Source organism: Orussus abietinus, unplaced genomic scaffold (assembly GCF_000612105.2).
Source record: "Orussus abietinus isolate OABI.00-Male unplaced genomic scaffold, Oabi_2.0 scaffold48, whole genome shotgun sequence".
In the NCBI taxonomy this organism is placed as follows: domain Eukaryota; kingdom Metazoa; phylum Arthropoda; class Insecta; order Hymenoptera; family Orussidae; genus Orussus; species Orussus abietinus.
The window spans coordinates 105,781-133,585 of NW_019394242.1; the positions used below are offsets into that span (position 1 = coordinate 105,781).

The following is a 27,805-nucleotide window of genomic DNA, read 5'->3' on the forward strand; positions in this document are numbered from 1 at the left end:
TGTCGGAAATGCGACGCTCGATGCGCCGCGTGGTTTCGGACCCTTACGAGTGTCGGAGATTCGAGCCCGGGCTCGATCGTTCCCGTTGACCGTGCCTTCGTCGTGATTCGTCGCGTCTCATCGAGACAGTCTTATACTTTACGACCTAGAATCTTTTTCACTCGTCCCGTGACCCTTCGACCTTCAAGATGGGGAACAAGAAGAAGGGTGAGTTGGGCGACACGGCGACACACTTTCCTAGCCGAAACAGTCGATGCTTCGAGACTATTTCCCCCCTCGCTATAATTGGACCAGGAATTGATGGGAAATGTGGGTGTTGGCGCCATTAATCGCAGCTCATGCCGTGGAAAAATCTATCCTCGGGTGTAGCGTAGAGGATGTTTACCTGGATTCGAGGAGACCTTGGCCTCAGTATCGAGGGAAGTCGTTTTGTACTACGTGGAATGATAACAGGAGATGGAGACGCTACTTTTTCCTCCAAGGGTGTGACACTAAAAGTTTGCGATTTTAATTTGTGGATAGAGAGAGGTCACTGGTATACGTCAAGCGATGTTAAATTTACTGGTAGGGTTAAGAGTTGTTAATAATGTATTTAGGACTTTTGGGAATTGCTTAAAAGCTGCTGTCCATATGGACACGTGAATTCCGGGGTCTCGGTTTAATGCATCCATATTCAAGTTATATTCGTGCGACGTGATAACGTCTTGCGAACTGTGGCGAGTATTTCATTCTCGAACAGCTCCCTATAATATCACAATGGTTTTGTGAAAATTGTCAAAGGAAACGACGATTCCAGGGCCGGTGTCCTGTAAGCTTTTCTTTCCGACCGCGTGGCGACCACGCGGATTCATCCTTCATTTACTCGTATGTTGAATTCGGCCGTTGAAGCCATATTATCTTGCGAAAGTACCGAGCGGTTCCTCGATCCCTCATTGGCGCGTTCCGCGCCATCGAAATGGAACGGAGCAGAAACGCGGAAAGGTTAAGGAGAAAGAGCGAGCCGATAGCGAACGACTCCGATTCACGGGATGACGCCATTAGCCCAGATCGCCGGCTAGTCGATTCGAGCGCCTTCGGACGTCTTCGGGCGTTTCCGCGGCCGGTCGAGCTGCTCCGTGGCGCCCGGAGACGACCGAAACTGGCCGAGGACGGTCGAGAGAGGCCGAGGCCGGCCGAGGAGGGGGCGACCGTCGGGCACGATGCCGGGTACGCTTCTTCCTCAGGAATTTCCAAGTGCTCAGAGGCCAGCACGTGCTGCGCCCTGTGCCATCTAATAACCCGGGCTCCGAGTTTTCGCCCTTCATAACCTCACTTTTAACTGGCGGTCGAACGTTCTTCCGAATTTTCGAGATTTCCATCCGCGAAGCAACCATTACGCTTATTTCTATCAACTCGTGAATTCGCGACGTGCAACTATTTATACATATATACACCCATTTAAACTTATACCGAACGATCTTTAGCGTCCTTTACACGCGATTTTTATACAAGCGCTCTCTACACGTTTTTTTTTTTTTAATTAATTTAACTTTATTTAATAAATTAAATTCGACTACGTATGTCGCGCGTGTGCAGCAGTGCTCGATAAATCGCTTAAATCGTACCTTGAGAGAGATAATAAATACGTCGGTGGATAATTTCGCGGTCGAAATTACGGAGAATCCGTGAGAAGAGGAAATTGTGCGTCGACGTAGCCCCGAGGACCTGGAACCGACGAGGCCGATGCCATGACCAAGGATATTCTCCGGCCATCATGTAGGTAACTACGTTCAACTCGCTTTCCGGCTGCTCGAATCGGGCCGCTGGACACGTATTTCGGGACTCGTCACGAAGAGAAATCCCTTTCGCGGCGCCGTTCGGTCGGTGCTCCCCGTCGCAGGGCCGGGCACGCGAGCACACCTTCAGGAATACCGACGACCGGATCGATCGTTCCTTGAGACCCGCCTCTCCCTCGTCCGCCCGATAATTCTTCTCGGTAACCGGAAATGGGCGATTTTTCGACGCGTGGAAGCGCCGGATCCCTCGCCCACTTTTGGTGCCTCGTGTTTCTACAAAGGATCAAAGGTTATCGTCCAGCTCCGATCCGTAACTCTTCTACGTCGCCCCCTCTAATATCCGGATATCTTCGAATATCTTCGAATATCTTCGAATATCCGAAGTCGGTCTTAATTGCCCCGAAAGGCAAGGTGTGCTCCTGCCTAGCAACCACGTTTTCTCCACGTGGGTGTAACATGTCGCGTAAAAGTGCACGCACACCCACACGCATAATGGCCTCCCACGGGGTCGGCTCGCCAAGGAGAGCCTTTAACGGTGGTTTCTCGGGGTCGGCCGCCTCCTCGACGGTCCGACCGGCCAGGTTGCGGAGCATACGGCGAGCGCACGGAAGGACGCATGGCGCGGGCGCGTGCGTCGCCATCTTGGCCGCCATCTTGCTCGCCCGCAGAAAGAGGGGCCCGCCGCCATGTTGGATGCGTCGCGGGACCTTAGACCGTATATATAGACCTCGCATTGGACCTCCCACTCCCAGATATCCAGTAAGCAGAATGGCTTTAACTGTGTGGGTGAGTCGTCGGGACCACTTGGTACATTCATTTTTACCCCTTTCACTGCAAGGCGGTCTACATAAATATATGGTCTAAAATCTGATTCGGTCCGAGTGGCATTCGAGTTTACCCCTTCCACTGGTATGCGAGGTCTAGATATTTATGGTCTAAGCGCGAGACTAACGGAGGCTCGAGAATGCGGTCCGACCTGTGCCGGCCCCGAACCCCCTTTGTTGCGTCCCTTTTTAACTCGGGATCCGACGCCCTCGGAAAATATCGAAGAAGTCGCCGCCGAGTGCCGAGTCCTGGACCACCACGTGGCTCAGGGGGTATCGATCCCTGACCCGGACGCCGTCGAAAAGCCGACGCGTCTCTGGACGTGGCCCACGAAGGCAACCCCTCTCTCTCGTCTTCCTTGGGAAACTTGGCCGGAAGGAACGGACGGTGCGTTATCTCGAATGGCTTTGTTCGGATCGCCCGATAGGACGGGGCGATGCTCAGGGTGGTTTCCCCTCCTAGCTTACGTTGTCGTTTCGAGAAGGATCCTCAGGAGGGGTTATCCTATTTTCTCGGTCGCTCTTAACCCCAGCCGGGTCACGTCCGAGCTCCGGAATGCCCCGGTCATTTTCGAATTTCGACTGATTGTTTTAACCGCTTTCTTCTACAGAGTACAGGGACTGATATTCTCGTTTTGGAATTAATGATTTATTTCTGACAATTGTAGCCGGAGTTGTAAATAAAAAAAAAAAAAGGCGCACGGGATCTGACCAATTCCGTGGTGGTGGGGATGACGTCAAATGGCGAGATGATCGGTTGGGTTAAAGTGATGTGAAAGTGGGGAAAGGAGGTATCGTTTATGTAACTTTTCTCCGAACTGGGTGTACCGAATCGTCTCAAACTTGATAAATGTGAATACGGAGGCTGTAAGGGAGGTCCTAAAACCCATGAAATTTCAATTTTAAGATAATTTATCTATAGCTATTTTCAACAATTATAATAACAGATGAAATTTTCCGACTTTCAGGTCTTACCTTAGAGTTTCCCTATTCATGTGGGAAAATTTGAAATAAATTGGTACACCGAATTCGGAGAAAAGTTTCATGAACGATTGACTCTTCCGATACCACTTTCACATCCCTTTAATCGTGGCTTATGAAGTGTACGCGGCCGCAGAATGGGCTCGATATTATTTTACTGTTTAAAAATGTAGAGATAGTGATTCTTGAGCGGATATATATTGTAATGGATCCACAAGCAATGAGCGGACGAGAACGAGTTTGGAGTCTTATTTCTATTACTTGTCCTTACAAGCCGGAGTCTGGTCAAAATCTGTCTTTCTTTTCGTCGAACAATTGCTGTTGCTTCGCAGAGAGGAAAAATGAAGTAGTGGAAGAATATGGAGAGCCAATAGGAACGTAGGAGAAATCTATAATAAAGGAGAGAAAAGACGGGAACTTTGGGATGGTGATTCCTTAGGAATAAGAGTCGTTGAGGAAGTACAAGATTTCGAGTTCTTAGGAAAAGAAGTGGAATATTGGTTTGGTCGAAGTTCTCTCGGAAGGCGTTATGGATTTTACAAATTTGAATAGGATATCAGCCTTAACTAACAGAACGTAAAAGCGGAAGACTCTGATAACGGCCTAACAGCGGGATTTAGGCGCGTCATCCAACAGATTAAATGAAACAATTATTATTAATGGAAAATAGGGCGGACATTACAATATTATTGTACGTTGAGTGGATCGTTTTTCGGATTCGTCTCGTAGAACAATTTCGTAAACCAGAATCGCTCTGTCTCACTCTAGAGAGGCGGAGGGGAAGGGGACAGTTTGATCAAGGAAAGTCTCGATTTTAGGGAGCCGTTGAGACGCGTGCGAGGTTCTCTGTCGGTAAGCCGATATATCATAATCGGAGTTAGAGGAGAGGCGGGTAAATGACTTATCACCGGTTACTTATCGAAGCGAGACCGTGTCGAACGGAAGGAGAGGGGGGGGGGCACCTTTATTTCGAGATTTCGACAGGTGTTTTACCTCTCAAATGACGTAAAAGTGACCGCTTGACGCCATCGAAACATAAACTTCGTACGCAACCCGTTTGCCGCTGACATTACAGTCGATTCCCTCGACGGTACTTGCACTCCGTTTCGTTATATTGCTCGTTGCCAGTCGTACTTCTCGCGGTTTTCAACGGAGTCGACGCTGCTGAACGTGGAAAAATCACCTTCGCGACATACCGTCGGAAGGGGAATTACTTTCAGATTCTTATGGGTACTTTTTATCCCCGGGCGGAGAAATGGGTTAATGTAAATGCGGATGCGGAGGTAAAATCCGCTTGTTCTAGTCGCGTCCACCGGATTTAATTCATATTTCATGATTTAAAGACCGCTTACATGTAGTCGACGTCCAAAGGGAAAAGGAAAATAGGTTGGTCGCGCGCGCCATGCGCCTTGCGGGAGCGGCGAGGAAAGGAGAGCGAGGTATAGCGGGAGGCGGCAGTGGGAGAGAGAGGTCCGCGGCTTCGTGGGTGTACTCGTGGACACACTTACGGCGCGAGAGCGTTTTTATTTTTGGACGCGTTTTACAGACGGAATTCGATATTTCCCGGCTTTCGCTCGGTGCCCCCCGCCCGGGCGTTCGCGCCGATTATCGGTGACGAGCGGGCCGCGACCAGTGGAATTTTACCGCAGCCTCGATGACGATAATGGAATATTCACGATTACGTCGCTCGAGGAATGATCATTGCGCCGTGTCGGGGACTCCTCGCCCGCCTTTTCTCGTCTCGCCGTTCTCTCGCGATCCGACTCCGCTTGGAATTAGAAATGCGAACATTTCGACTCGTTAAACTCGAGTGAACCGCGTGTTCGAGTCAACTCGAGTCATTTTTAAGATAATTTGAGGTACGTTACGAAGAAACGAGAAACTAGGGAGAGAGCGAAACCGACAAGGAAAGTATCCCATGTGTACCCCACCGATTTTGTTGGTTTTGACATGTGGGTAGTACACGGAGAAATAAGAGAAACGTATTTTTTTTTGTACGTGCTATTTCGCGAATTTAAGGAGAGAAACCGTCCCCGAAGTGAACCTTCGAAAACAATTTTTTTCACATTTTTTCGTAAACGGAATATTTCCCGACTGGACCACCCGCAGTTCAGTTTTATCAAACGAATCCAACAATATATCGTATTTAATTCTGTTTTAGAGAGTATTGAAAAGTCGCTTTTGGTGTTCCATTTTGGAGGTGGTTCTCTCCCGTTAATGTTGCGAATTAGCACTTATGTAAAAATACGTGTCTTATTTTTCTGTGTACTGCACGTATGTCAGAACCAAGAGAATTGGTATGGTCCACCTGTGAGTTACCGAGTTATCAACCAGGCAGTATTCGTTTACTCAAATCGTCGCTATTCGAGTTGCCTTCCCCGTCATACACTCGACTCGCTGCGCCGAAGGCATTTTCTTCATTGCCATCTTGCCGATTTGTTTCATCCCATAATTTACTTTTTGATCTTCCACTTTAATACATTTTGATATAAATATTGGTTACAAATCTTACGACTTCAAATAGCCATTATCAGCCGTTATAAAGAAACGTCAAATGCACGTATATGCATAGATTTGAAATTTCCAAGGCTGATTTCGAATGTGCGCGGATTTGTGGAGGCGTAAAGTGCAGTCCCCTTAATAGCCAATGAGAATCTCTCTTAGAGGTAAATAGGTGGACTTTCATTGGCTATTGACGATATTGCGCATGCGCTTTGCACGTTTAGTTTGGGGTAATGTACTTCGTGCCTGCGTAGAAAACCATGTATATTACTTGACGTATTATATTTACCCAACCCTGATCACGCCGATGAAGTATTCGACTCCTCGCATCGCCAGCTTGAATGCACGTATCCGGGATGAAGTTCCCTTTCTTGGTGCCCCGCGGCACTTCGGGTCCGGTGGATATATCTCGATGCGAGCGCACCGACGTGTAGCTTCCTCTCTAGGTAAAATTCCGGTCGCTTTTCCGCTGGGTTCAGCGAGTCGCGACCGTTGTCTGGCCGCTCCGACCCGCGAGTCTCTTCGCTCTAGATTAAATTCCCTGCGCTCCTCTGCCCCGGGTCTGGTGCCTCGAGGTGAAGTCCCTCGTGCTCTTCCCTTCCGAGTTCACCGGGCCGCGTCCGCGGTCTGGCCAGACTTCGAGATGGAGTTTCCGCTCTAGATTAAATTCCCCGTCCTCTTCTCCGTAGGCTACGAGCGGTGACCTAGACATTTTGAGACGGAGTTTCCTCCCTCCGGATTAAGCGTGGAACCGATTTTGCTGAGCTTATTTTTTATATATAGGAAATTGATGCCGTGTCAGTTCCCAAGGACTGACGCCGCGCTTAACGTGTTAAGGGGATATGAAAGTGGCATCCGGAAGCTCAATCGTTCATAAAACTTTTGTACGAATTGGTTATCTCAAGTCGTTTCATACTTTGAAACGTGAATATGTAGAAACTCGCGAAGTTTCATTTTCTATAAACTATAAACAAATTTGAAAAGAGTTGAAATTTCATGAGTCTCAGGACCTTCCTTATAGTCTCCCTATTCACGTTGTAAGGTTTGAAACTATTCGGTGAGCCGAGTTGGGAGAAAAGTTTTATAAACAAAACCTCTTCGAAGCCACTTTCACATCACCTTAAGCTCGGTGGTGGTCCATGGTCGTGGTTCTTCCTCCGAGTTGAGTTTCTTTTTCCATGTTCGTTTTCATAGCCATATCGCTCCGATGTGAAGTTCGCGTTCCAGTTTACCTTCCTCCTGTTGTATCAATCTCGTCCCTCCGTCCTGTAGGACGCTCGCGCCGGCCGGCCGATAGCCAATTCCAAAAAGGCCGTGGCCTTCGTGCGCGCATCACCGCAAAAATGTGTGCTCACCAGAGAACGCACGAGGTCATGGCCACGCGCCGGTGCGCCCGCGAATCCGGTCGCATGGCGACAGCCGCGGCTCCGCGCCGTCCGATTGGTTCACGTCCCGGCCGCGGCGCTGCCGTCGCGGGCTCTGCGACCTAGCGCACTAGTCCCCGGATATGACCTGCGATTGGCTGACAACTCAGCCAATAGCGAGCGATCGTTGCAATGCGGATCGCCGTGCGTGCGCCCGGGATACCGAGCGAGACGAAACGGCGAATCTTTACCTGCTCGAAGGATACATTGTTTTGAAAAATCCAAACTTTGAATGTGTCAGGACAATTCTTAGATGATCACGAGTTATGTGTCAAAGTTTCGGACGGTTTGGTATGATATCCTTAAAAAAAAGGGTTGTATTCGAATTGACTGATTTGAGGAGGGTTTCACTTCACCTTAAGGAGATCGGATTTGGTTTGCGCGACGTGTTCAGTGGTAAGTGTCGCGTATATATGCCAGTTCGAGTTAGCCACCTCGACCTGCTTCCGCTAAATCTTACTCGATCCACTTTCGTGGCGCGCTACGCGAGACCACCTTCGCTGTTCGCTCGCGTCTCCGATCCTCGGCCTGCACCTGGCACCACCGATTCTTAACCCTTTAATTACGAAACGCCACTACAGTGGCTTCCGCATGACCGACGCTTTTTTTACGAAGCGCTACTATAGTGGCCCCCTTTATTCCCATGTATTCAAAGCGGCGAATGAAAATATCGAATTCATATGAAGTATTAGCTATCCATACAGGTGGTGGTATATCTCCACATCCGACTATGTCGTAGTTGAAGGGTTAAGGCCATATGAAAGTGGCATCCTTGCGGATTAATCGCTTATAATCGTTAATAAAACTTTTCCCTGAACTAGGTATGTCGAATTGACTGCACGTGGGATTCGCGATTTCTTGAAGTTGACACTTGGCAGAAATCTTTGAAACAGTTTAGTTACCCGTATTTAATTTAAAACTAATCTAGGTAGGTTGGGAGGGATTTAAGAAAAACTGTACCTTCCTGTATGTACTTATCATTGGAAGGAAAGAAGATGACGGCGTTACGCACTTGTATTTGGGGATGCAAAGGGTAAAGATATATCGCTAAGTATTTAATTAAGGGAAAGGACATTTCGAAACGTCGTTTCGAAATATAATGGAAATCATGTACGGATGGGGCAAAATTGATAATCGAAATAATAAATAAATACACTGAGTGATGAAATTAGTTGGCTTGAGAAAAATTGATTTTGTAAGAATCATCAGTATTGCAACCCAAATCATAGTAAGTTTGTATGAAATGGACATGATTTGGCGAAAAGAATTATGTATGAAATTAATTTTAAGTATTGACAACATCAATGAAAGTTGATCACTTTTCGGGTAAAATGCTGCATTCAATTCAAACAAGTTAGTACATGATATAAAAAATTATGGCAAAGAAATGTTTGGGAAGAAACATTGGACATAAAGATAATTCTATTAAATTCCAATTTGTTACACGAATATTATTAATTCCGTGAAAGTTTCTTACTCATTGAAGCGAACCAACTTTGCATTTTAGCACATTTATGCACAGAAAACGAAATGATAATGAGTCAGACTTTGTGAAAATGAGTTCGTGTGAAATTCGTCTTAATTTCATTCGATCAACTTTCTATTTATTTTAGTGATAATAGTCAGTAAAGGTCTATCCGATAGAATTTCCTTTTTTTGTCCCTAGAAAGTCGTTTTTTTGCTCAGTTTAGGGCGCACCAAAGTGTAGTAGACTATAGTAGGGTGTTGTAAGGTATAGTAGGGCGTAGGAGGGTGTAGGAGGGTGTAGGAGGGTGTAGGAGAGGACGCGTAGTAGGGGTGGTGACGCGTGCGCTCTTCCCTGGCGAAGCTCGCCGGGCTCGAAGACGCGTGCTCCGCTCCCGTCTCCTCTCCTCGTACTAATTTAGGCCCTCGTAAGCCGAGGCTCCGAAGCTTTGCGCCAGTTCCTCGGTTAAAATAGACACGTGAAAGTCGCATGGACACATTTCCACCTTGTTTTCAAGATCCCTCGATTCTAACGATCGGGCCTCGCGGGGTTCTGGACTCGGCCGAGTCATAAGGTAGGACCTCTCCGGGAAGTGGAAGAGGTTTTGCCTCTGGACGGTCCCACCGACGAGAACCGTCCTAAGGTCACTTCGAGGTCTCGGCTCGAGGGCGACTCGTCTCGTCTTCTCGTAAATCCGGTGCCCGACTCGTGCCAGATCTCCCCGACGTACGCCACCCTCCCATGTCCGAGGAAAGGATGCGCCAGCACGTCTTCGGCCAGAGGAACGCCGCAAGGTCTTGGAATTATAAATAAGCTTCTGAATCTCCGCGAACCCGGAAAACCGAAGAACTCAAGGGAATCCTCCTGGAGAAGCTGCACTCTCCCTGCCGCGATCCCTTCGCTGGTCCAGGACACCGGGGTCCGGCTCCTGCGATGTATACCTCCGGGCTCGCCAGTGCACGAGCACTTACGACGAGGAACGAGTCATCGCATGATCCTGGGATTATAAATAAGTCCTGAATCACCGTGAAATCCGAGCGCCGAAGTGTTTCGGTCCCGTCGTAACCGAGGTTTTGCCGTTTTCTGGGAGGAGACGAAGTGGGGCTTTTTCTTGAAGACGAGGAGACCACAAGGGTTGGCATCTTCTGGTCGGGTCTGATATTTTCCCCGTGCTGGGAGCCGAGAATAATTCAAGCAACGAGGAAGACCATTTCCTGCGGATGAGATGGCTTCGATGGGTCCCTGTCCTGGGCGGTGACCCTTTAACTGATATTTTCCATCCATGTGCTGGAAGTGATACATAATCGGGGCGCCGAAAAAAAGTCTTTACTTGTAGCGTACCGTTTGAGCTGCGACTATATTCCGATCATCGATGCACCGTCTCGAATTTCCAGTGTCTTTGCTCTGTCGGTGAATTTGGCAGGGAATAGTGTGCAATGGTGTCTTGAATACGAAATTCCCGGCGATCCGAGTGCTGCATGACAACCGGTCGAGAAGAAGAAGCTAGAGATTAACTAACCGAGAAAATGAGCACCGGTGGTGGCTCCAGGTCCAGGAGTCGCAGTCGCCGGCGCGGCTCCAGGGATCATGGTTCGTTTTCCAGCCTCTTCCTTCAACTTCGCTAGGGGGGTTTCAGGGGAACCTTAAAAAATTAAAACACGTCAGAATATCTCTCTGCGACCCAGACACGGAATAATAAAAATTAAATGATTAGTCAAACCTGGAAGGAAATTCGTTAAGTACTGACCAATGCGAGGATTGCGCATGCGCGCATGTATCGTGTTTATTTGATGTACACGCTACGGTCTCGGACAATGTTTTGAGTAAGGTAGGGCGTGTGCGTTTCAGCGATCAATGGCCAGCGTATAGTGATTGCAGAGAGATTCAGGGTACAAGCTGTAAATGTTGAAAAACGGAGAATACTATGCGATATCTTGGTGTGGTGAAACCCCGTGAAACCCATGCTGTTCCCTGGTCTACCCATAGTGTTCACGGTTTTTCTTTCCCGTATTTTTTTTTTTTTTTAATTTCATATATACTTAACCGATAAATTTTCAAGAATTCTGTGTCATTGCTAGATACTTTAGAAATATAGTAGAAGAGACAGCAGAATTTCTTGCGGCTGTCTCGATGCGAGGCGCCTAATCCGCGAAGTCTGATTAGGGAAACCGGACATTGACGTTAATGCATTTCGACGTGTAGAAATATCGCTACGGCCTTATCGAGGGAGCTGGAATCTCTGGGTAAAAATGATTTCTCGCTCCTTGCATGTATCCGGGAACGCCGCTTGGTAATCGGCGGTGGTCCGGCCTGGACTTTCGTAAATTGGGCTTAGCTTGGGAATATCTAAATGCGCTCGGCGGCTCTCTGCCCAATGTGGTAGCACGTGTAAAAGTAAAAAATCCATCGGTGAACCGTTCTCGGGCCGGTGCCTATAATTATCCTTGGCTGCCAGCCGGCACACGCTCACTTTTCTTCCCGGCCCTCGCACCTATCTCGATTGATATCGGCCACCGAGGTCGTATCATAATTCATATTTTCGAGACCTCGCCGCCATTGCCGCTCCACTAGGCCGTCTCTTGGTTGCGTCCTAACTAGTCGGGCACGTAGAAAAATAGGTGAATGAAAATGTATCGCTGCCAGCCAAGTTCTCGACGTAACCAACCTTGACACCTTGAGATGTCTGCCGGTCGACTTGAAAAAATCTGCAGTTCAGCGTAATTCGGTATACAGGCCCTTTCCTTAGTCCCCTGAACGGATTTTCTTCTCTCTGCGAAAGCGCCTTTTTGGTATCTTTGGATTACTTACATCCTCGCGTTAAGGAATGCACATCCACCTATCGTTGAATATTACACAGGGGTGTGTGTGAATTTATTAAAATGATTACACAAATTACGGTGAAGCCAAGCGAAACCAGTCATCTTACCGATGCCGATTAGGTGTATCCAAGGCTATTAGTTCCACACAAGACCACGGGAGAGCGCGGCGAGTGCCAAAGGCAATGAGTTCGAAGTCCCATTGGGCGCGTCTATTGTCACACAGAGCGCGACAGATTAACGTGTCGCGCATGAAAATCAAAATTGCGGCGGCAGGGACGCACGGGGTCAAGCGTAGTTTCGATTGGTTTTTTTTTTTTTTTAGTTTAAACGCGTTGACGTTCCACGTTCAGTGGGACTCCGGTGTTAAGCGCGGCTTTGATTGGTTTTTTTTTTCACCGACGCGTTGACACACCGCACTCAATGTGACACTTGACGCGTTCGGCGAGACTCCGGTCCGAGTCGTTAAAAAGCAAATAGCGGTGGGGGGTGGTACATTCGATGTTTGTTTAACAGTGCAGGGTTAATTCTAATGTTTCCCTATCATCCGATATTTCCAATTCTTTTTAAAGATACAATTGGTATTATTGGAAAACGTTACGGAAATGTCCCGCATCCCGCGACAAGAACGTTTAGCATTCTATTGAATTGCACTTGTTTCGAAGAGTATCGTATTTGAGCAAAATGGCGAAAATCTTTGTTCGATTATCTTCTTTAATTTTGAATTGGTATTTGCAGGTAAGGCGATGCAAAAGCAGAAGAACAAGAACAAGCTGAAGCATCGTGATCTGAACCGCAAGGGCGCGGAGAAGGAGGGCACAGACATGGACGCGTTTGTGAACCCGGCGCCCCCAGCGAAGCAGCAGCATCAGCCTCAGGGTGCCAAGGAGTCCCTACCTCCGCACAAGGCCGTCTCCAAGGAACCCGCGAAGGAGATAACCAAGGAGGCCAAGGAGAAGGACAACCAGGAATCGAAGAAGGAAAAGGAGGCCAGTCCGGCGTCCTGCGTCGAGGAAGACGCCGCTCCCGAGATCCCCGAAGAGGCCGCCCCTGCTAGGAGTCCGACCCCGACTCCGGCGTCGACTCCGGCGTCGACTCCGGTCACCGTTCAGGAGAAACCTGCGCCCGTCGTCGAGAAACCGACACCGATTGTCGAAAAGCCGGCTCCACTCGTCGAGAAACACCCCTCGGTGCCTAGCCAGGTTCCCAACAATAGGGAGTCCTCGAAGGAGTCGAGCCCGACGATCGAGGAGCCCGCCAAGACGCCGGAGATCCGTAAGGATCTCGCCAACGACGTCGTCGACCACGCGAAGGTCAAGGTGGAGATGGACATCGAGTCGGCGTTGGTCGCCCAGAAGAACGAGGAGAACTCGAAGGTGTCGACCCTTAGGGCATCCAGCGAGGAGAAGGAGAAGGAGCCCCAGGAGGAGGAGCCCGTCACCGAGCAGAGGAACGAAAACGAACCTCCGGGTCGTATCGAGGTTCCTGTTCCTAAGATTCCGCCTCTGAAATACAATTACGAGGAGGGTCAATGGAGCCCCCTTAACATGACTGGCAAGAGAACCTACAGCAGAGAGTTTCTTATGCAGCTGCAGGATGACCCGTGCACTAGAATTAAACCGCTTAACTTACCCAACTTGGACGCCGTACTCAAAGACACGCAGGTGGTGGTAAGATATGGTTTTCACGTTTGTCCCTTTACCAAACAACGTGTACCGCGAACACCGTGACAACGGTAGAATTACGGACAGGCTTGGATGCCGCTTGGCGGATTAATTTCAGTACCTTTTTATCCACAAACCTCTAATACTGGTGTATGGTAATATATTTGTCAACAGTTAAGGGGAATGAGAAAAGAATGTCATTGGTTACTAAATGATACTTAAAGTTAAGTCGCGTTTGATAATAAAAATCCTTGCGACTTAGCACAAACTTTTTATTGATTGGCAGTTTTCGGCTTACCATTTTTTTTTTCCTAGTATATATAGTTTTCCCAGAAAGATAACTTGCTTTTTAATTGATAGGTACTGAAATTAATTTCTGAAGGACAGTCGTTCAAAATCATACTTTAAAGCGGCAACAGTTTAATATCTTTGGGGAGCATTTTCCGTTTAATGGGTCAAGTTCATACGGTTCTTGTCAATTGTAGTCAGACCAATATTTGATTTCTGAGAGTTGATACTTATGGTGTAATGAAATTACGTTTGTTTTCAGGCTCGTCCCTCTATTGAGCTCAGAGCGTTCAAGGATACTAATTTAATCAGACACGACTCCCTCTTCCCCGGATTCGCAAAGTCTTCGTTAAGTGCGAAAGTGGTAAGTTCCTTTTGCTTTCCTCTCTCCAGTTTCCTAATTTCGTAGTAAGTGGTACTAATGATGATTGCATATTGAAAGTAGTGGACTGATTGGCTCTTGATGAACGATCCAGTATCTGATCTTTGACACATTTGTGATTTATTAATGATTACTGTAATTTAATAGGAAGTTCATCGAGTTCTATTTACTCTTTTTAGCCAACTGCGAACAAGAAGAGCCATTTAAAGACGACCAAGGCAACGAAACCAAATGTGATCCACGTTAGTTTACCTCTTCGAGAGGACGTTAAACTTCGGGAAACTGAAAATGCTTGGAAACCTACTAGGTTAAAAGGTGATTCCATTTCTGAGGAGCAAGCCAAAACGGAAGTCCTGTACAAAAAAGTCCGTGGCGTGTTGAATAAGCTCACTCCTCAGAAGTTTAACACGTTAGTTAACCAAGTCAGAGCTCTAGAAATCGATACTCAGGAAAGGTTACAAGGTGTAATCAACTTGATCTTCGAAAAGGTGAGATTCGTACAGTTTTTCTATCCCTACCTAATCATTATTTTCCGTTTATAAGTAAGTGTATATAAATATCGCATTGAAAATATTCGAGTCTGTACTGCGCTATAGGCACGTGTTTAGAGTGCATCTATTTGAAGAAGAGAAATGAATCTATAATTACTAATTATACCTTTTTTTTCTTTCAGGCTGTCGACGAGCCTAACTTTGCCGTAGCATATGCTTACATGTGCAAGGAACTAGGACAAATGGCAGTTTCCGACGATTCGAGCAATCAGGAAAAGTCATCTAATTTTAGGACATTAATTCTCAGTTGCTGCCAGCGTGAATTTGAAAAGAATACCGATGAAAGTGCCAAGACACAGAAACTGAAGGAAATCGATGAATGCGCGGATCCTGTAAGTTTTTTTATCTCTCTGCACATCTATACTATCTTATAACATGTAACAACTTATTTTTTTATGTAAACTTTGCTGTAAAATTAATGCAGACATGATGAATTTATCGTTTCTATTGTCACGTGTAGGAAAAGAAGAAAGAACTGCAGGTGGCACTCGAAGACTCAGAACGACGAATGAGAGTCAAATCTGTTGGTAATATTAGGTAAGTAGCTCAGTTATATCCCCAAATAAATATTTATCGCAAAAAAACATACAAGATAGGAAGCATATATTTTATTGTTTAGGTTCGTCGCGGAGCTTTACAAGCAAGGCATGCTTACGACAAACATCATGCACAGGTGTATACGCCATTTAATAAAACAGATCGACGAAGAAAGTTTAGAATGCTTGTGTAAATTACTGACTACTGCCGGCAAAGATTTAGACGCAAAATCGGTATGTGTATATATTTTTATCTAGCGATGTCGAACGTTAAAGATCGATAATTACCGATTGTTTATTGTTTTTATTTTCTAGGACGTGTCAGAATATTTCAAGCAAATGCAGGAAATCGTGGGTCGTCGGGGTTCTGGGAAAATCAGTTCGCGTGTCAAATTTATGCTTCAAGATGTGATAGACTTGAGGGCAAATAAATGGGTGCCAAGGAGAGACGACAGTCGTCCTAAAACAATAGACCAGATTCAAAAAGAAGCAGAATTAGAGAGGCTAGATACGCAATTTAATAATACGCCTCTAAATACCCCGCGAAAGGACGACCGTAACAGTGATAGAAGACGAAATCGTAAGTTTTACATTTGTACGCTTTTGTTCATTAAGAAATTAGTAAATATATATTGGACCAGAGTTTTTTATAATTGCATCGTGTGTTAATGACCTTTCTGTTCTCGAACTAAATTCATTAGTCTTTGAAGTTTCTTTAATCCATTTTAAAATACTGGACATTAAAATCATTCTGTGCCCGCAGGTGGCCCTGGCCCAATTGAAGAGGGAGGCTGGAGTCAGCCGGTTAGTAGGACACGACAAACATACTCCGTTGAAACAGCCAAACTTAAAAATAAGCCTGTGAGTAATCTTAAACTAGGGTTAAAGTTCGTCCATTACTTGGTTCGCTGGTATCTTCACATCGTACAAATTTATTTGTCATTCGATATTTTATAGCCTTCTATGGATGATTTGCAATTGGGAAGCAGAAACGCATATATGTGGGCAAAGCCGGTTTCTTCCACTGGTAACTCGAAGACGCCAACAGTAAATAAATTCGCGTGTCTTGAAAACATCTCAACCCTCGACCAAGATAAACGTGTTCCACTACAACTCTCAGGGTAGGTTTTTATTCTTTCTTGTGTATTCGCCTACAGTTCAAATGAACCGCTTTGTACTTGAAAATGAAAATTAATAGTTTCAACTTTCATTGATGTACAATCTGTAAACTAGCGATATTTATACTTATGCATACGAAATAAAATAAGCAGTGGTTTTTAACACGGACGGTTGTTCCGGTGAATACATTGTGTATGATGAAACTATAATGTCATGCCAGACTGGAGTTTCTGAATCTTCTAACATTTTCATGATTGTTCAATAATTCTGATAGTATTAATCAATACAAATGTATCAAACAATTCGAGTTAAGTATATTAACATGTTATGAATTTTGCGTTTCAGATCGAGATCGACTGGTCCCAGGGAGTATGGACGACCTGACTACAAATCATCGTATGGTACGTAATCAGTTTTCCAAGTATATCTCAACCAATCTTTTTATACTTGTAGCCATTTGATGATGATAACTATACTGTTGATAAGCACGTATATACGACGCTCCGTGATTTTTTTACCAAAAGGATACTGACCTGTTAGAAATATGAATATATTTTTCATCAAATATTAGCTTTCTCTTAGTTAAATGAGAAATATTTTTATTTGCAGATGGTAGAAGTTCTCGCAACGGTAGTCACCAAATGAGCAGTGGCCCCTCGAGTAGAGAAAGTGCTTTACTCGACAGCTCTCGAAGCCAGAGCCTGTCGATGCCGTCACCTTCCGTAAAACCTCCACCGCCAGTGGCAGCGATACCTGTTAGTAAACCTCCATTGTCCGAGGAGCAGTTTACGAAAGCGCTCAACACAATCATCGAGGGATGTCTTGCGGAGCCTAGTGTTGATGTAATTCCTATTTTTTTTTTATTCTACTTCGTAAATTCCATGTTTTACGGACCGCACGCTCCTTAGATCCGTCTCTATCATTCATGGGAGACGCTTGAGTCATTGGTGTGCTAGAATATGTAATATCTTCTTGTTGGTCATACGCCTCGACGCTCGAAAATGTAGAATTCGAATGTGCTACTTTTCCTTTACACGCCGAGTATACCAATGAGAGGACAATGCATTTTTATATCTTCTTCAAATTATATTCATAGAAACATATGAACCCAATAAAATGATCAATGTAATATATTTTTGTTTAAACAGCGCACGGTGCAATATGTACGGGAGAATTTCGACGATTCAACGATAACAAAATTAATCATCGCAGCCATCAATACGGTTTTAGAAAAGTCGTCTTTTGCCCGAGAACAAGTATCCCGACTGATGTCGCAATGCATAGCCCAGAAAATCTTGCCATTGTCGCTCTTCAGAGTTGGGTGAGTTTTTAATCGTTCACGATTGTATCATCGACTTTTTACTTGTTCACGGTGATTTAAGATATCGTTGAGTGATTGTTCGTCATATTTCTGTACGATTTATGTCAAAAATATTGAGCATGCTTTAAAATTCTCGCTCTTTGTACAATTGTATGATGATATTTTTTTACAACAAATGAATAAATACAAAATTGTATTTTTGAAGCTTTAGCCAAAAGGATACTGAATTAGCAAACTATCTGAAATATTTTTTAGACTTTGAAGAACCATGAAACCTTATTCTATATCATTTTTTCAGGTTCGGAGATGTACTAGATATGGCAGATGATCTAATTATTGATATTCCGAAGATTTGGACGTACTTTGCCGAACTCATGAGTAAGTCTTTCCCTCTGAAAATTTGTAAATTGTTACACGCTACACTGATATTTATTGTGATGAATCATTCTACACCATAGTTACATCGTGCTGGTTGTAATATAAGCTCAACAGGCCTGACCAGGAAATTTCCCTTCTTTAAAGTCTATTTTGATTAATATCCGTTTTTAATATGCGTTATTCTATTTGCCTTGCAGCCCATCTTGTGATAGAAGATACCCATCCACTAGCAGAATTGAAGACTACTGTAGCAAAGTTAAAGAGTCAAGGGAAGGCTGGAAAGATGGTGGGCACTTTGTTAGCTAAATTGGCGCAAGATAAGGGACCTCAATGGGTTAAAGAAAAGTGGGACCAAAGTGGGTTGACGTGGAGTGACCTTATCGAGAGAGAGAATGTCGATAACATTATTAAAGAGCGCGTGAGTTGTAACGCCTTTTCTTCCTTCCCGGCCAGTGACAAGCGGATATTTTAAAAGCACAATATTTCATCTTACAGAAATTGGGATTCCTGGTCGGTGACAGCAATAGTGTAGAAGGCAGCGGACAGCAACGTCAACTGAGCATGGATCAGATACATGAACACCTCAAAAATCTTCTGAACGATAGTACCTATGACGAGATCTGCAATTGGATATCCGTAAGCGCGAACAATCAATTTCTAAAACGTCATTATTTAAAAATCAAATGCGAAGAAAGTGTTTTAATGCTTTAAATGTTGACATTCACACGATAAATCCACGTCCTGACTTTCATTGTGTCGTTTTTGTTAAAGGCTAATGTGGGTGATCGAGTCAAATCTACGCAGTTCATCAAAGTTCTAACGACTGCCATTTTGGAGAAGTGTATCAGTACGTAGTTACAATTAATTAATTAATTAATTAATTACTTTGTTTTCAAATTCATCCCGAATTCTACTAATGACATTTAATGAAAATTGTTTCACAGCGTTCCATAATAAGTCGTATAAATTCGACAAGGACAAGTTCAGCAACTTGCAGACGTTGATTCAACGTTACGTCGATACGAAAGGAAACCTCGAGCTGCAATGCCTTCTAGCGGTTCAAGTCTACGACAGGAAGATCGAGCATCCGCGCGGTAAGTGTACAATCAGGCCCAGTAATTGGCGATAATTATAAAAATATTAATGTTCGTTTCGCTAACAAATGTAAGTTCACTTATAGTATTGCCTTTCACGCTTAAGAATTACACTTTAAATGATTGTACTTTTTACAATCCTTATCAATCATATCTCTCCTTTGGTGTCATATTGTAAGTTGCTTAACAGTACACTAGGGTCTGGTAAGGATTAAATTATATTCGAGCGATTAGATAAATTCTATTGAAAAGACTGTTTACTCCTTCCAACTCGAAGAAATACTTTCCCTACCATTTTTTAAATATTAAGTACATGCATAAGCAATGGCGTTTTTTTTTCCCCGTTACGTTATGTGGAAAAAAAGCGCCATTACTTATGCATCAACCCAATATATTTATCCGCAGAAGACAAGATTCTAAATTATGAAGCTCTAAATTCTAAATATCGATCTTTTAATCCTAATTGAGATTCTTTGTTAAGAGAAATTGAACGAGAATGTCGTTGGTTCACAGGCCTTCTTCTGGAGATCTTCCGCAACTTGTGGGAGGACACGGTAATTTCAACGGACGCTTTCTCGGCCTGGGAGCTGAGTCCCCTCGAGGCTGACGAGAAGGGCGTCTCCGTTAAAGCCGTCTCCGCGTTCCTGGTCTCGATGAAGGAATCGGAGGAGGTGCCCGACGAAGACACGTGAGGCTCCTTGCCTTGTTACTGGTTCTTCTACCGTCAGCCGTAAATCCCGATGGATAGCCGCCGACGTGTCGAGGCCAGGAGACGCGCGACTGGGCCTCTCCATCGTCTTCTCGGACGAGCGGCGGCTTTTCGATCGCACCAACCCGCGGTGACCTCCTCAGGAACCCACGTTAACCCGAGAACAGAAAACACGAAAAGTGGCCAAATTGAAGTTGTTTTATATATACATATTATATATATAGATATATAAAAATGGAGAACACAATGGGAAAGAGAGACCCGCGGATAAATGAATAATTACCATACAAGTGGCGGAACTTCGGTGAAAGAAAAAAAAAAATGTTACGGTGGTGTGCGGGAGTGTATGTAATATAGCCTAGGGACAACTTCGATAGGAAACTTCGACTCGAAAGGACGACGCGCGGAAGAACACACGTTACTATTAAAAAACGGACACGCAAGAATGGCCGTATTTGAGATACGCTATACATAATGAAGATAAAGATTAACTATTAATTATGATACAGAAGTAAAATGCAAGATAATTATTATATATAATTCATTAAAATGGTTTAAAGTTTAAATAAAGCAAAAAAAAAATACAAAAACTTGTGAGAGGGCGGGAGATGTGTGCATGTGCGAGAGGGAGAGAGAAAGGGAAGAAGGAAAGAGAGAGAGAGAACGACGTCGTGCTTTTTTACGTTTGATGAAATGTCTCTCTGGCTTTCGACCTTTTGGCGATCGCGGAACGGAGCACGAGATCCCAGCGAGATTTCGTGCCCCGTTGTTGATCCGCGGAGAGGTCCGTAAAAAATCGGGCCCCTCTCGCCTGCGTGGACTAAAGTTTAGATGCGCGAGAAAAACTTGCGAATTTACCACCGGCAATCCAGACTGCACTTAGCGATTGAAGTAAGAAAAATTGAGAAAACCTGGTTCTTCGTACGAAAAACGAAAAAAAGTAATTACTCTACCCGCGCAGGCGAGGCGAGACCACCGGTCATTACATAGGTCGTTAAAAGCGGAGGAAAAACTTTTTGGAAGACCTCCGAAAGAGCCGGAGAAAGAGAGAGACGATGTGCGATGTGAGTTCGATAATTCGACATGTTTATAAAGGATTCACGGATTATGGAGATCAAATGGTGTGCATACTAAGGCGCTACTATTTTTTACAAACCTAGTTATTTATAATTATCGAAATACTTTGGAAGAGAGAGAGAGAGAGAGAGAGAGAGCGAGAAAAGAGCGAATGGTACGCACGACGTCTCCGCGGGTGCGCGCGCCTGCGCCAACTAGATTTCGGCGGCGAGTTCGGCGCACTGCACTCGTCATTGAGAGATCGTCGTGCCCACGAGTTTGACCGCGTCAACGCAAATGATTAATTACCCGTGCGACTATGTCGAGACGTCGTACGCGCGCGTATCGAACATATTGTATATCTATGTAAATAGACGTCTGCACGAGTATAGCGCGGTTTCGGCCGAAATTGGAGAACGATCGCATCGTCGTGTCGACTGTCACGTCGAACGCCATTTTGCTACCGACGCGACTAACGGACGGCCCGATCGAGTCCTCGAAAAGGGGGACTATCTCGAAAGGGGAAAAAAACGAAAGGAGAGATCGTTCCGGTAGGGAGAAACGCGCGTTGGACTAACGTCGAACCAGCGAGAGAACTCGTTCACGGAGACAATGGACTAACTTTCTACGAGAAATGTATTACAAACGCGGGCCGTGTGTAGTAACCGCGCCCCCTCCGCGCGAAAGACTCTCGCCGAGGCCGACGACGCGCGTCGAACCTTTGCTACTGCCGTTGCCTTTTTTCTCGCCGCGTCGAGACTCTCGTCCCTTGTTCTCCTTGCTTTGCGCGTTCTCTTGAAACGAGGAGACTCGGGGGAAGGAATCCCGTAGACTGCATCGAGACACTCTCGAAGGGTCGGCGATACGTTCGCAGCCATAGGGCGCGCCCCGAGATATGTCAGACGGAGAAAGAAGATAGACGGTATTTAGGGAATTTGAAACGATTATAATTTATTCACGTGGGCGGTCGCGGGGAAACCCTTGTCGAACGTTTCGGACGGACGATGCGTGGCGAGATGAGGGAGTTACTGTAAATAATACGCTAGGATGTACGATTAAGCGGAAAGCGAAGTCTAGCTATACATAATTAAAGTCGACGGGACTGGTTGGGGTCCCCGCTCGGTTGCGCGGGGACGGCACTGTGCGACGCTGTTCCTCTCGCCTCTGCTGACTACATATACATATATACATATGGATACTATATATGTGCGTATATATGTATATACACACACATACAAATATATATATATAATATAAATACGAGTAATAGTAAGGAGTCACATGCAAACACACACGGACACGTACACTTCTATAATAAATCATATCTATAAAAAGAAAAAACAATAAAAAAGAACTCCATGCCTAAAGTACTGGGCGATCGTGTCTGTTGCTTGCCTGCCACTCGTAAAAGCCGTATTATTTATCATTTTACATGGCTAACTTTAATTTTTCCAAAGGAATAAAATTGGTCCCTTTCCGCGTTACAATTGCGAATTTGGGATAAAAGAAAGCTGAGCGTCGACACGACTTCGGAATTCGCCGCGGATGTCATCTGTAGCGTGATGAAAAGTGATAGTCGAGTTACTTCTGAAGTAGATTATGGTAAAACATTCGTGACTTGTTTCTTTTATATTTTCTATTACGTCTCATGATTTCATGCGCATATTTTTTTAAGCGAAAGTTTTAGGTGGACGTTTTTTTCTTTCGGATATTTTGTGCTTCACCCGTGGAAATGGAATGAATACCTATTAATTCGGGCAATGTATTTATGATGCGTGTTACACTCGCAGCAATTTTAATCCTACGTTATAATGTAAGAATAATTTAATGATACCCATATGTATTTCTGTATTATGTGTTGAAGTTCCAGAGTTTTAACCAATGTCCGCGATATGTGACTCAATTTTGGGAAGTCATCCAATGCTTATAATTGTTTTACTGCAATTCCTCGCAGCAGAACAGGTATAATCACGAGATTCAAATATTTGATTTGTCCCCCGTCCAACCGAAGTAGTAAACGAATGTTTTGATTTAATCATCTTAACATTAATTAACAACGTGCAATTTGCAAGGTATACGTATACAGATACATTCTATGTATATTGGGGTGGCTAAGAAGTTGTGCGATACTTTATATGTTCAAAATTGTGTTCTTAGTATCGCTTTGTAGTCAACTCAGTATTAATATATATAAAATTAGAGCTGTACTCCGCTTAGATTGTTCTGTACTCGATAAGGAAAAACTCGTGGAACTGGGTGAACGTGTAGATGTAAGTAGAGCTGAGATTAGTAAAACTGACTTCGAAATGACGTTATCAAAGGGTCTACAGATCCAGATGATGCAAGGAAGTCCATTAGAACAAACTACGTGTAGACGTGTGTTTTATTTGGAATGAGCATGATTAGAAGGAATTAGTTTCATCCTTGTACAACCATTTATTTCAATCGACCCATCGGTTTGCGTTGATTCGTTGGTAAATTATGTACTCGTATTTGGGTATCGTACTTTTGAAATGTTTTATAATTAGTTCGAAATGGTTCTGTCCAACTGTAGTATAATCTCCATTAAAATAATCACTGCAATCCGGATGATCTTCTGAAGTGTGCGGATGTCGTCAGAGGACCTTCCTCGGCGAATCCTGCTATTTCTTGAGGAATTATTGCGGATTCCTCGACGCCGGTACAGGGTCGACACATGCAGTCCAAAGGAGCCTTGGTGATTACCTATGACAATTAAAAGGTAAGGTATATATATACAATCATTAAACTTCGCCACATGTTACTAGAAATATATAATGTGGTTTATTTTCTGAAACTAGTAAAATCCTTTGTTACGAATGACTGGTACAATTTGTGACATTTTGCTTTGATTTGCAATGACTACACATTACTAAAAAGAAATTGTTAGTAGGAACAATCTTGGGATCGAAATAAAATAGTTAAACAAGGAAACGGTATCGAAAGATGAGTTAACACGCGTGGTCTGACTTCTTTTGTTTGTTTTAATTAGAAAGCAGTACCCATTTCCTTGTTCCTCTATTTGTTGATCGAAGTCACGTTAAGTATTGCTCGGCATACAATAGACTTCGTATAAATGGTAACAAAATGTAAATGGAATTAGTCCCTGTCATGTTTTCTATTGCTTAGAGAATTTGTTAAAAACGACATGGGATATTTTGAGGAAATAAAACATTTTTTGGTGCAGCGCTATTTCGTTGCGTTTGAAGTTTCGCGCGTAGTCCGATTCCGTTCTTCCTATTGTTAGTCTAAAGAAGGCCAATATATTCAGCACGGCCATGCATAGGGTGTCTCCCCTCCCAGTTTACCGCGAGACCATGCTATCTTCGTTACACGCGTTTCAACGGCATAAGCCCAACAAGGACAACCTTATGTGAAAGATATAATAAGTTCTTCCAGATATTCCCCTACCTCATACAAATGATGTTATGATGAGGTGCTCCGTACTTTGCTTTATATTTATAGTGACCGTGAAAGAAACATGGCCGCGTTGAATTGTATCCGAAGAGTGTTTAGTTTTTATTGAGAAGACTAATTATCGGGATTTTGTATCGGTTCACGAGTATTTTGAAGGTTCTGGAAACTGACCAGGAATTATTCAAGAGATTAGACAGACCTTGCGGAGCTTCCGTTCGCCTGGTTTTGCTTTTGGGCAGAATAGTGACACGCTGGCCTCCCTCTCGCCACTTTCTTGACAACACATACAGCTCCTCTCCATTTGCCAAATTTTTGAGCCAGACACCTGAAAAGTAGGTACCTATTCAATTTGTGAAGTCTGTCCTAATACCTGTCGTTTTTCCGGTCTAATGCGCGTTCATAGAGCCCAAGCGATTTTCGTATCACGGTTCTGTTTACACGCCAACGAATGTTTTACAGATTTTACCGAATTAAGAATGCAATGAACAAATTGATCTTTTTATATTTGATTTGGTAAGAATTCAACCGCTCACTATTAGGATTGATTTAAAAGCTCGAACTATCTTTGAAGAGCAGTGGCTTGATTTATTCAAAGTTGCTGTTCCGATGGCAGAATGTTTTATTCTCTGTGTATTTGATGTAAAGCAATAGGTTATGATTGCATTTTAAATTGCAAAAAATATAATTTGATCAGTATTCTATGTGTTCGATATAATCTGTGTAATTAATCATGTTTAGTGGACCATAGTAGCTAATGTTGAAAGTAATGAGAATTTTAGTTATTTATGTTATGCACTCACTTGAAGGTAACTGCTGCATCGTCCCGTACATGCGAAGCTTGGAATTGGTTTCGGAATACACCCCGGATATTGGAGAACGTGTATGACTGGTGTTAATTGACATTCATCTCCTCCCACGATTGCTTTTGTGGCACCAAGCAAACAGCAAACCAGGAGTCCTGCAACTGCTGTTTGGTAAGTGATTTTAAAATAATTGTATTCCACCTTTACTTAATTAACAGACACAAGCACCTGATTATGAGATGTGATATAGTTATGAAAGACAGGGTTTAAGAACTATTTACCAAAGTAACAGAAAATTATTCTATCGAGACGACTCATGATGTATACCAGCCAGTGGTGTACTGTCTTAATAGCTCAGACATGGCAAGCTTTTATACCCTCTAGGTAACCCCATTTCATCCCTTCCAAAACTCAACTCACGGTATTCAGCCACGTGTATGGGATTTGTAAAATAATAAGATGCCGATGGTAGTATAATTACAAAAATATCATTCGACACAAAAGTACACTTTTTCTACTTTCCTATAAATATACAACATTTAATAATTACATTAAAAATCATTGATCAATGAGCCTGACTTACAAATGAAATATTAAATATTATCTTATCTTCCTCTGTCTGGTAAATAATCACTAAATCTTTGCTGAAACAATACACAGTCATGGTTTGCAGAAATCTCCAATATTTTATTACAAAATGTGAAATATTTATTTAGGTTTAATATTGTTACGGACTATTGAATGAGAACCACTGCAATCCCTTCCATCATGTTCTTTGGGGCACCCTGTAGAGCAACGGGGCATAGAGATCTTGCTATTTAATGCTTTATCGATGTTCACACTTAAGGAATGCGACTTCAGAAAAAATTTACCTCTGCTCTTGTCTTGATATATTTGACTTGTTTAATATTACTCTGTTTATTTTTTTTTACATCTGGGAAGGTGTTGCATTTGAAAACATTTGTTATAATTGTACATTTTAACGAGTGGTTATATTTTTAATCTTAATAACATTGGTATAATTATAGTATGTCTTCGTGAAAGTATTAAAGTCCGAAGACTACATTTTATAAATACTTCTGCTCATGTACTTTTGCTTATGATTATGAATTATTCTTATTTGTATGTGATGTAATATAAAATGGGTATTTTGATACACATAAATTAATTACTTTTGGTTCATGTAATAGTAACTTTTGGCAAAATAATTAATAACAACCGCGCTAATTTTTATCTGATAGCAATGGCAATATAGTTGCGCATGCATATACATTAGTGGTAGTTTGCATATATTTCTATTATGAGATTCGTAATAGAAACAATTTTATAATCTGTCTAATGATAAGTATGAATTTTCTCTTGTGAAACTCATCTATTGTACGCATTTTTGTTCAATGATTTTTTAAATTAATACGAACAAAAAATTAGTTGGTTGTGATAATTTTTATTAAATTTATCAAAATAAATGTAGGATTATGGATTGTTAGCTGGGATTACTCAATGTTAGCATTTGGTAAAACACATTTTATTTCATGAACTTAATACAAGCGTAAATTGAGAATTCTATATAAATAGTCATGTTGATGTTAAAGAAATCCGTGGACACATTTACGAGTTGCATTAATTGGTGATCAATTAATTTGATGCCGAATCTCCTCATCTGGAAAAATCTCCGCACTTAAAACACCTGCATTCAGCCGGTTCTCTTAGTTTAATCTCCATAGTTCCAAATTCTTCACTCTCAAGTCTTATACCATCAGCGTTGTAACAATGAGTTAGAAGTACTAGTCGTTCCTTCAAATAGCTCTCTCGACAGCAATAGCATTCCTGCACAAAATCCAAAGTATAACAGATTTTTATTTGGACATCGTATATGCTATTACACATCATAATTTACCTTTAGAAACCCTGTAGCAGTAACGACACTAGGTTGCACCTGTGAATTACAGAATCCTTCACACTTTGTTACTGCTAAGTCACCGCTGCATGTTCTTCGCAGTATCCCTGTCTCATCGTACTCATCTGTAATTAAGAATCTTTTAATAACATTTTCAACTCAATCCTGAAGTTTAACAAGTTCTAGTGAAGCCCGCATAATTCTAATAGTTAGATAAACTTAAAGATAATTATCTTGATGTAGTTCAACTTTCTTAATGTAGTTCAGCATTTTTTAATCTGGATACCTTTAGTTATGTGTATCTCAGATTGCAATGTCTCGCAATTCTCATCGCTCAGTGTCTGCGAGATGGTATAAACTTTAGGGCACATTGCAGTGATTAATAAGAGTACAACAGATGATAACATTATTCAAAATCTAATGTCTATTGCGTTTAGCCCTGGTGAAAGTTTATTCGAAGTTGGTAGCAGAACGGCTTCGGAGGAACGAGAAACAGTGAGAGCAGAAATTGTTAAACAGTCCCTTTTATAGGTGGTTTTCCCACCATCGGTGGGTTTCCACCCATGTAACACATCGGGGTGCAGCACTCCTGCTATGATTTAATAGTGTCGCCAACCTGAGTTCACTTCCCTCTGAATTTGCGCCATGAGCTCCGCTATAGCGTCTCTAACTTACTACCACGTTGTTGCAAATGCTTTGCATTATGTGTCTAATGGATTTTTTGTGTCTTTGCGTTCTACCGGCTCCGTAGAAATAGTGTCTCTTCTCGAGACATTACACATCTG

General features: G+C 43.4%; 4 protein-coding genes and 1 non-coding gene across 10 annotated transcripts in view; 3 read left to right on the forward strand and 2 right to left on the reverse strand.

The window, feature by feature from the left end:
• LOC105694666 (eukaryotic translation initiation factor 4 gamma 3) overlaps positions 1-22,255 on the forward strand; it is a 77,820-nt gene extending 55,565 nt beyond the window's left edge. For all 5 annotated transcript variants that reach the window (XM_012415540.2, XM_012415541.2, XM_012415542.2 and 2 more), the window contains exons 8-25: positions 12,526-13,457; positions 14,002-14,103; positions 14,301-14,609; positions 14,795-15,004; positions 15,133-15,209; positions 15,292-15,442; positions 15,524-15,788; positions 15,972-16,069; positions 16,166-16,329; positions 16,673-16,728; positions 16,937-17,169; positions 17,476-17,648; positions 17,947-18,026; positions 18,224-18,444; positions 18,522-18,662; positions 18,798-18,873; positions 18,971-19,120; positions 19,634-22,255. In XM_012415540.2, coding sequence (XP_012270963.1) covers positions 12,526-13,457; positions 14,002-14,103; positions 14,301-14,609; positions 14,795-15,004; positions 15,133-15,209; positions 15,292-15,442; positions 15,524-15,788; positions 15,972-16,069; positions 16,166-16,329; positions 16,673-16,728; positions 16,937-17,169; positions 17,476-17,648; positions 17,947-18,026; positions 18,224-18,444; positions 18,522-18,662; positions 18,798-18,873; positions 18,971-19,120; positions 19,634-19,812 — 3,617 coding nt within the window. In that variant the 3' untranslated portion in view covers positions 19,813-22,255. The remainder of the gene's footprint in view (positions 1-12,525; positions 13,458-14,001; positions 14,104-14,300; positions 14,610-14,794; positions 15,005-15,132; positions 15,210-15,291; positions 15,443-15,523; positions 15,789-15,971; positions 16,070-16,165; positions 16,330-16,672; positions 16,729-16,936; positions 17,170-17,475; positions 17,649-17,946; positions 18,027-18,223; positions 18,445-18,521; positions 18,663-18,797; positions 18,874-18,970; positions 19,121-19,633) is intronic.
• On the forward strand, positions 17,222-17,389 carry LOC111673981. The gene has a single exon (XR_002762200.1). It is a non-coding gene; the product is annotated as a small nucleolar RNA SNORA53 (small nucleolar RNA).
• Positions 22,256-23,419: 1,164 nt separating the features above from the next.
• Positions 23,420-25,441, reverse strand: LOC105694674 (bursicon). The gene is made up of 4 exons (XM_023432376.1): positions 25,405-25,441; positions 25,121-25,287; positions 24,520-24,645; positions 23,420-23,609 (listed from the first exon to the last, which is right to left on the reverse strand). The coding sequence occupies exons 1-4, from the start codon at positions 25,439-25,441 to the stop codon at positions 23,460-23,462; spliced, it is 480 nt and encodes a 159-aa protein (XP_023288144.1). The 3' UTR covers positions 23,420-23,459.
• LOC105694671 (zinc finger CCCH domain-containing protein 10) overlaps positions 24,499-27,805 on the forward strand; it is a 32,287-nt gene continuing 28,980 nt past the window's right edge. The window contains exons 1-2 of one of the 2 annotated variants that reach the window (XM_023432421.1): positions 24,499-24,656; positions 25,127-25,294. The gene's annotated coding sequence lies outside the window, so the exon portion shown is untranslated. The remainder of the gene's footprint in view (positions 24,657-25,126; positions 25,295-27,805) is intronic. The other variant, XM_012415549.2, reaches the window with a different exon arrangement.
• On the reverse strand, positions 26,633-27,707 carry LOC111673974 (partner of bursicon). The gene is made up of 3 exons (XM_023432430.1): positions 27,307-27,707; positions 27,021-27,145; positions 26,633-26,950 (listed from the first exon to the last, which is right to left on the reverse strand). Exons 1-3 carry the CDS (start codon positions 27,425-27,427, stop codon positions 26,780-26,782), a joined length of 417 nt encoding a protein of 138 aa, XP_023288198.1. The 5' UTR covers positions 27,428-27,707; the 3' UTR covers positions 26,633-26,779.

Excerpts from the sequence above, each read along its gene's own strand:
- LOC105694674 (XM_023432376.1), bottom strand. The coding sequence starts at position 25,441 with ATGAGTCGTCTCGATAGAATAATTTTCTGTTACTTTG. Across the intron at positions 25,288-25,404 it reads AATAATTTTCTGTTACTTTG|CAGTTGCAGGACTCCTGGTT; the intron begins GTAAATAGTTCT and ends CTTACCAAACAG. Across the intron at positions 24,646-25,120 it reads GATGCAGCAGTTACCTTCAA|GTGTCTGGCTCAAAAATTTG; the intron begins GTGAGTGCATAA and ends CCTACTTTTCAG.
- LOC111673974 (XM_023432430.1), bottom strand. The coding sequence starts at position 27,427 with ATGTTATCATCTGTTGTACTCTTATTAATCACTGCAATGTGCCCTAAA. Across the intron at positions 27,146-27,306 it reads TGAGATACACATAACTAAAG|ATGAGTACGATGAGACAGGG; the intron begins GTATCCAGATTA and ends TCTTAATTACAG. Across the intron at positions 26,951-27,020 it reads CTGCTACAGGGTTTCTAAAG|GAATGCTATTGCTGTCGAGA; the intron begins GTAAATTATGAT and ends GATTTTGTGCAG.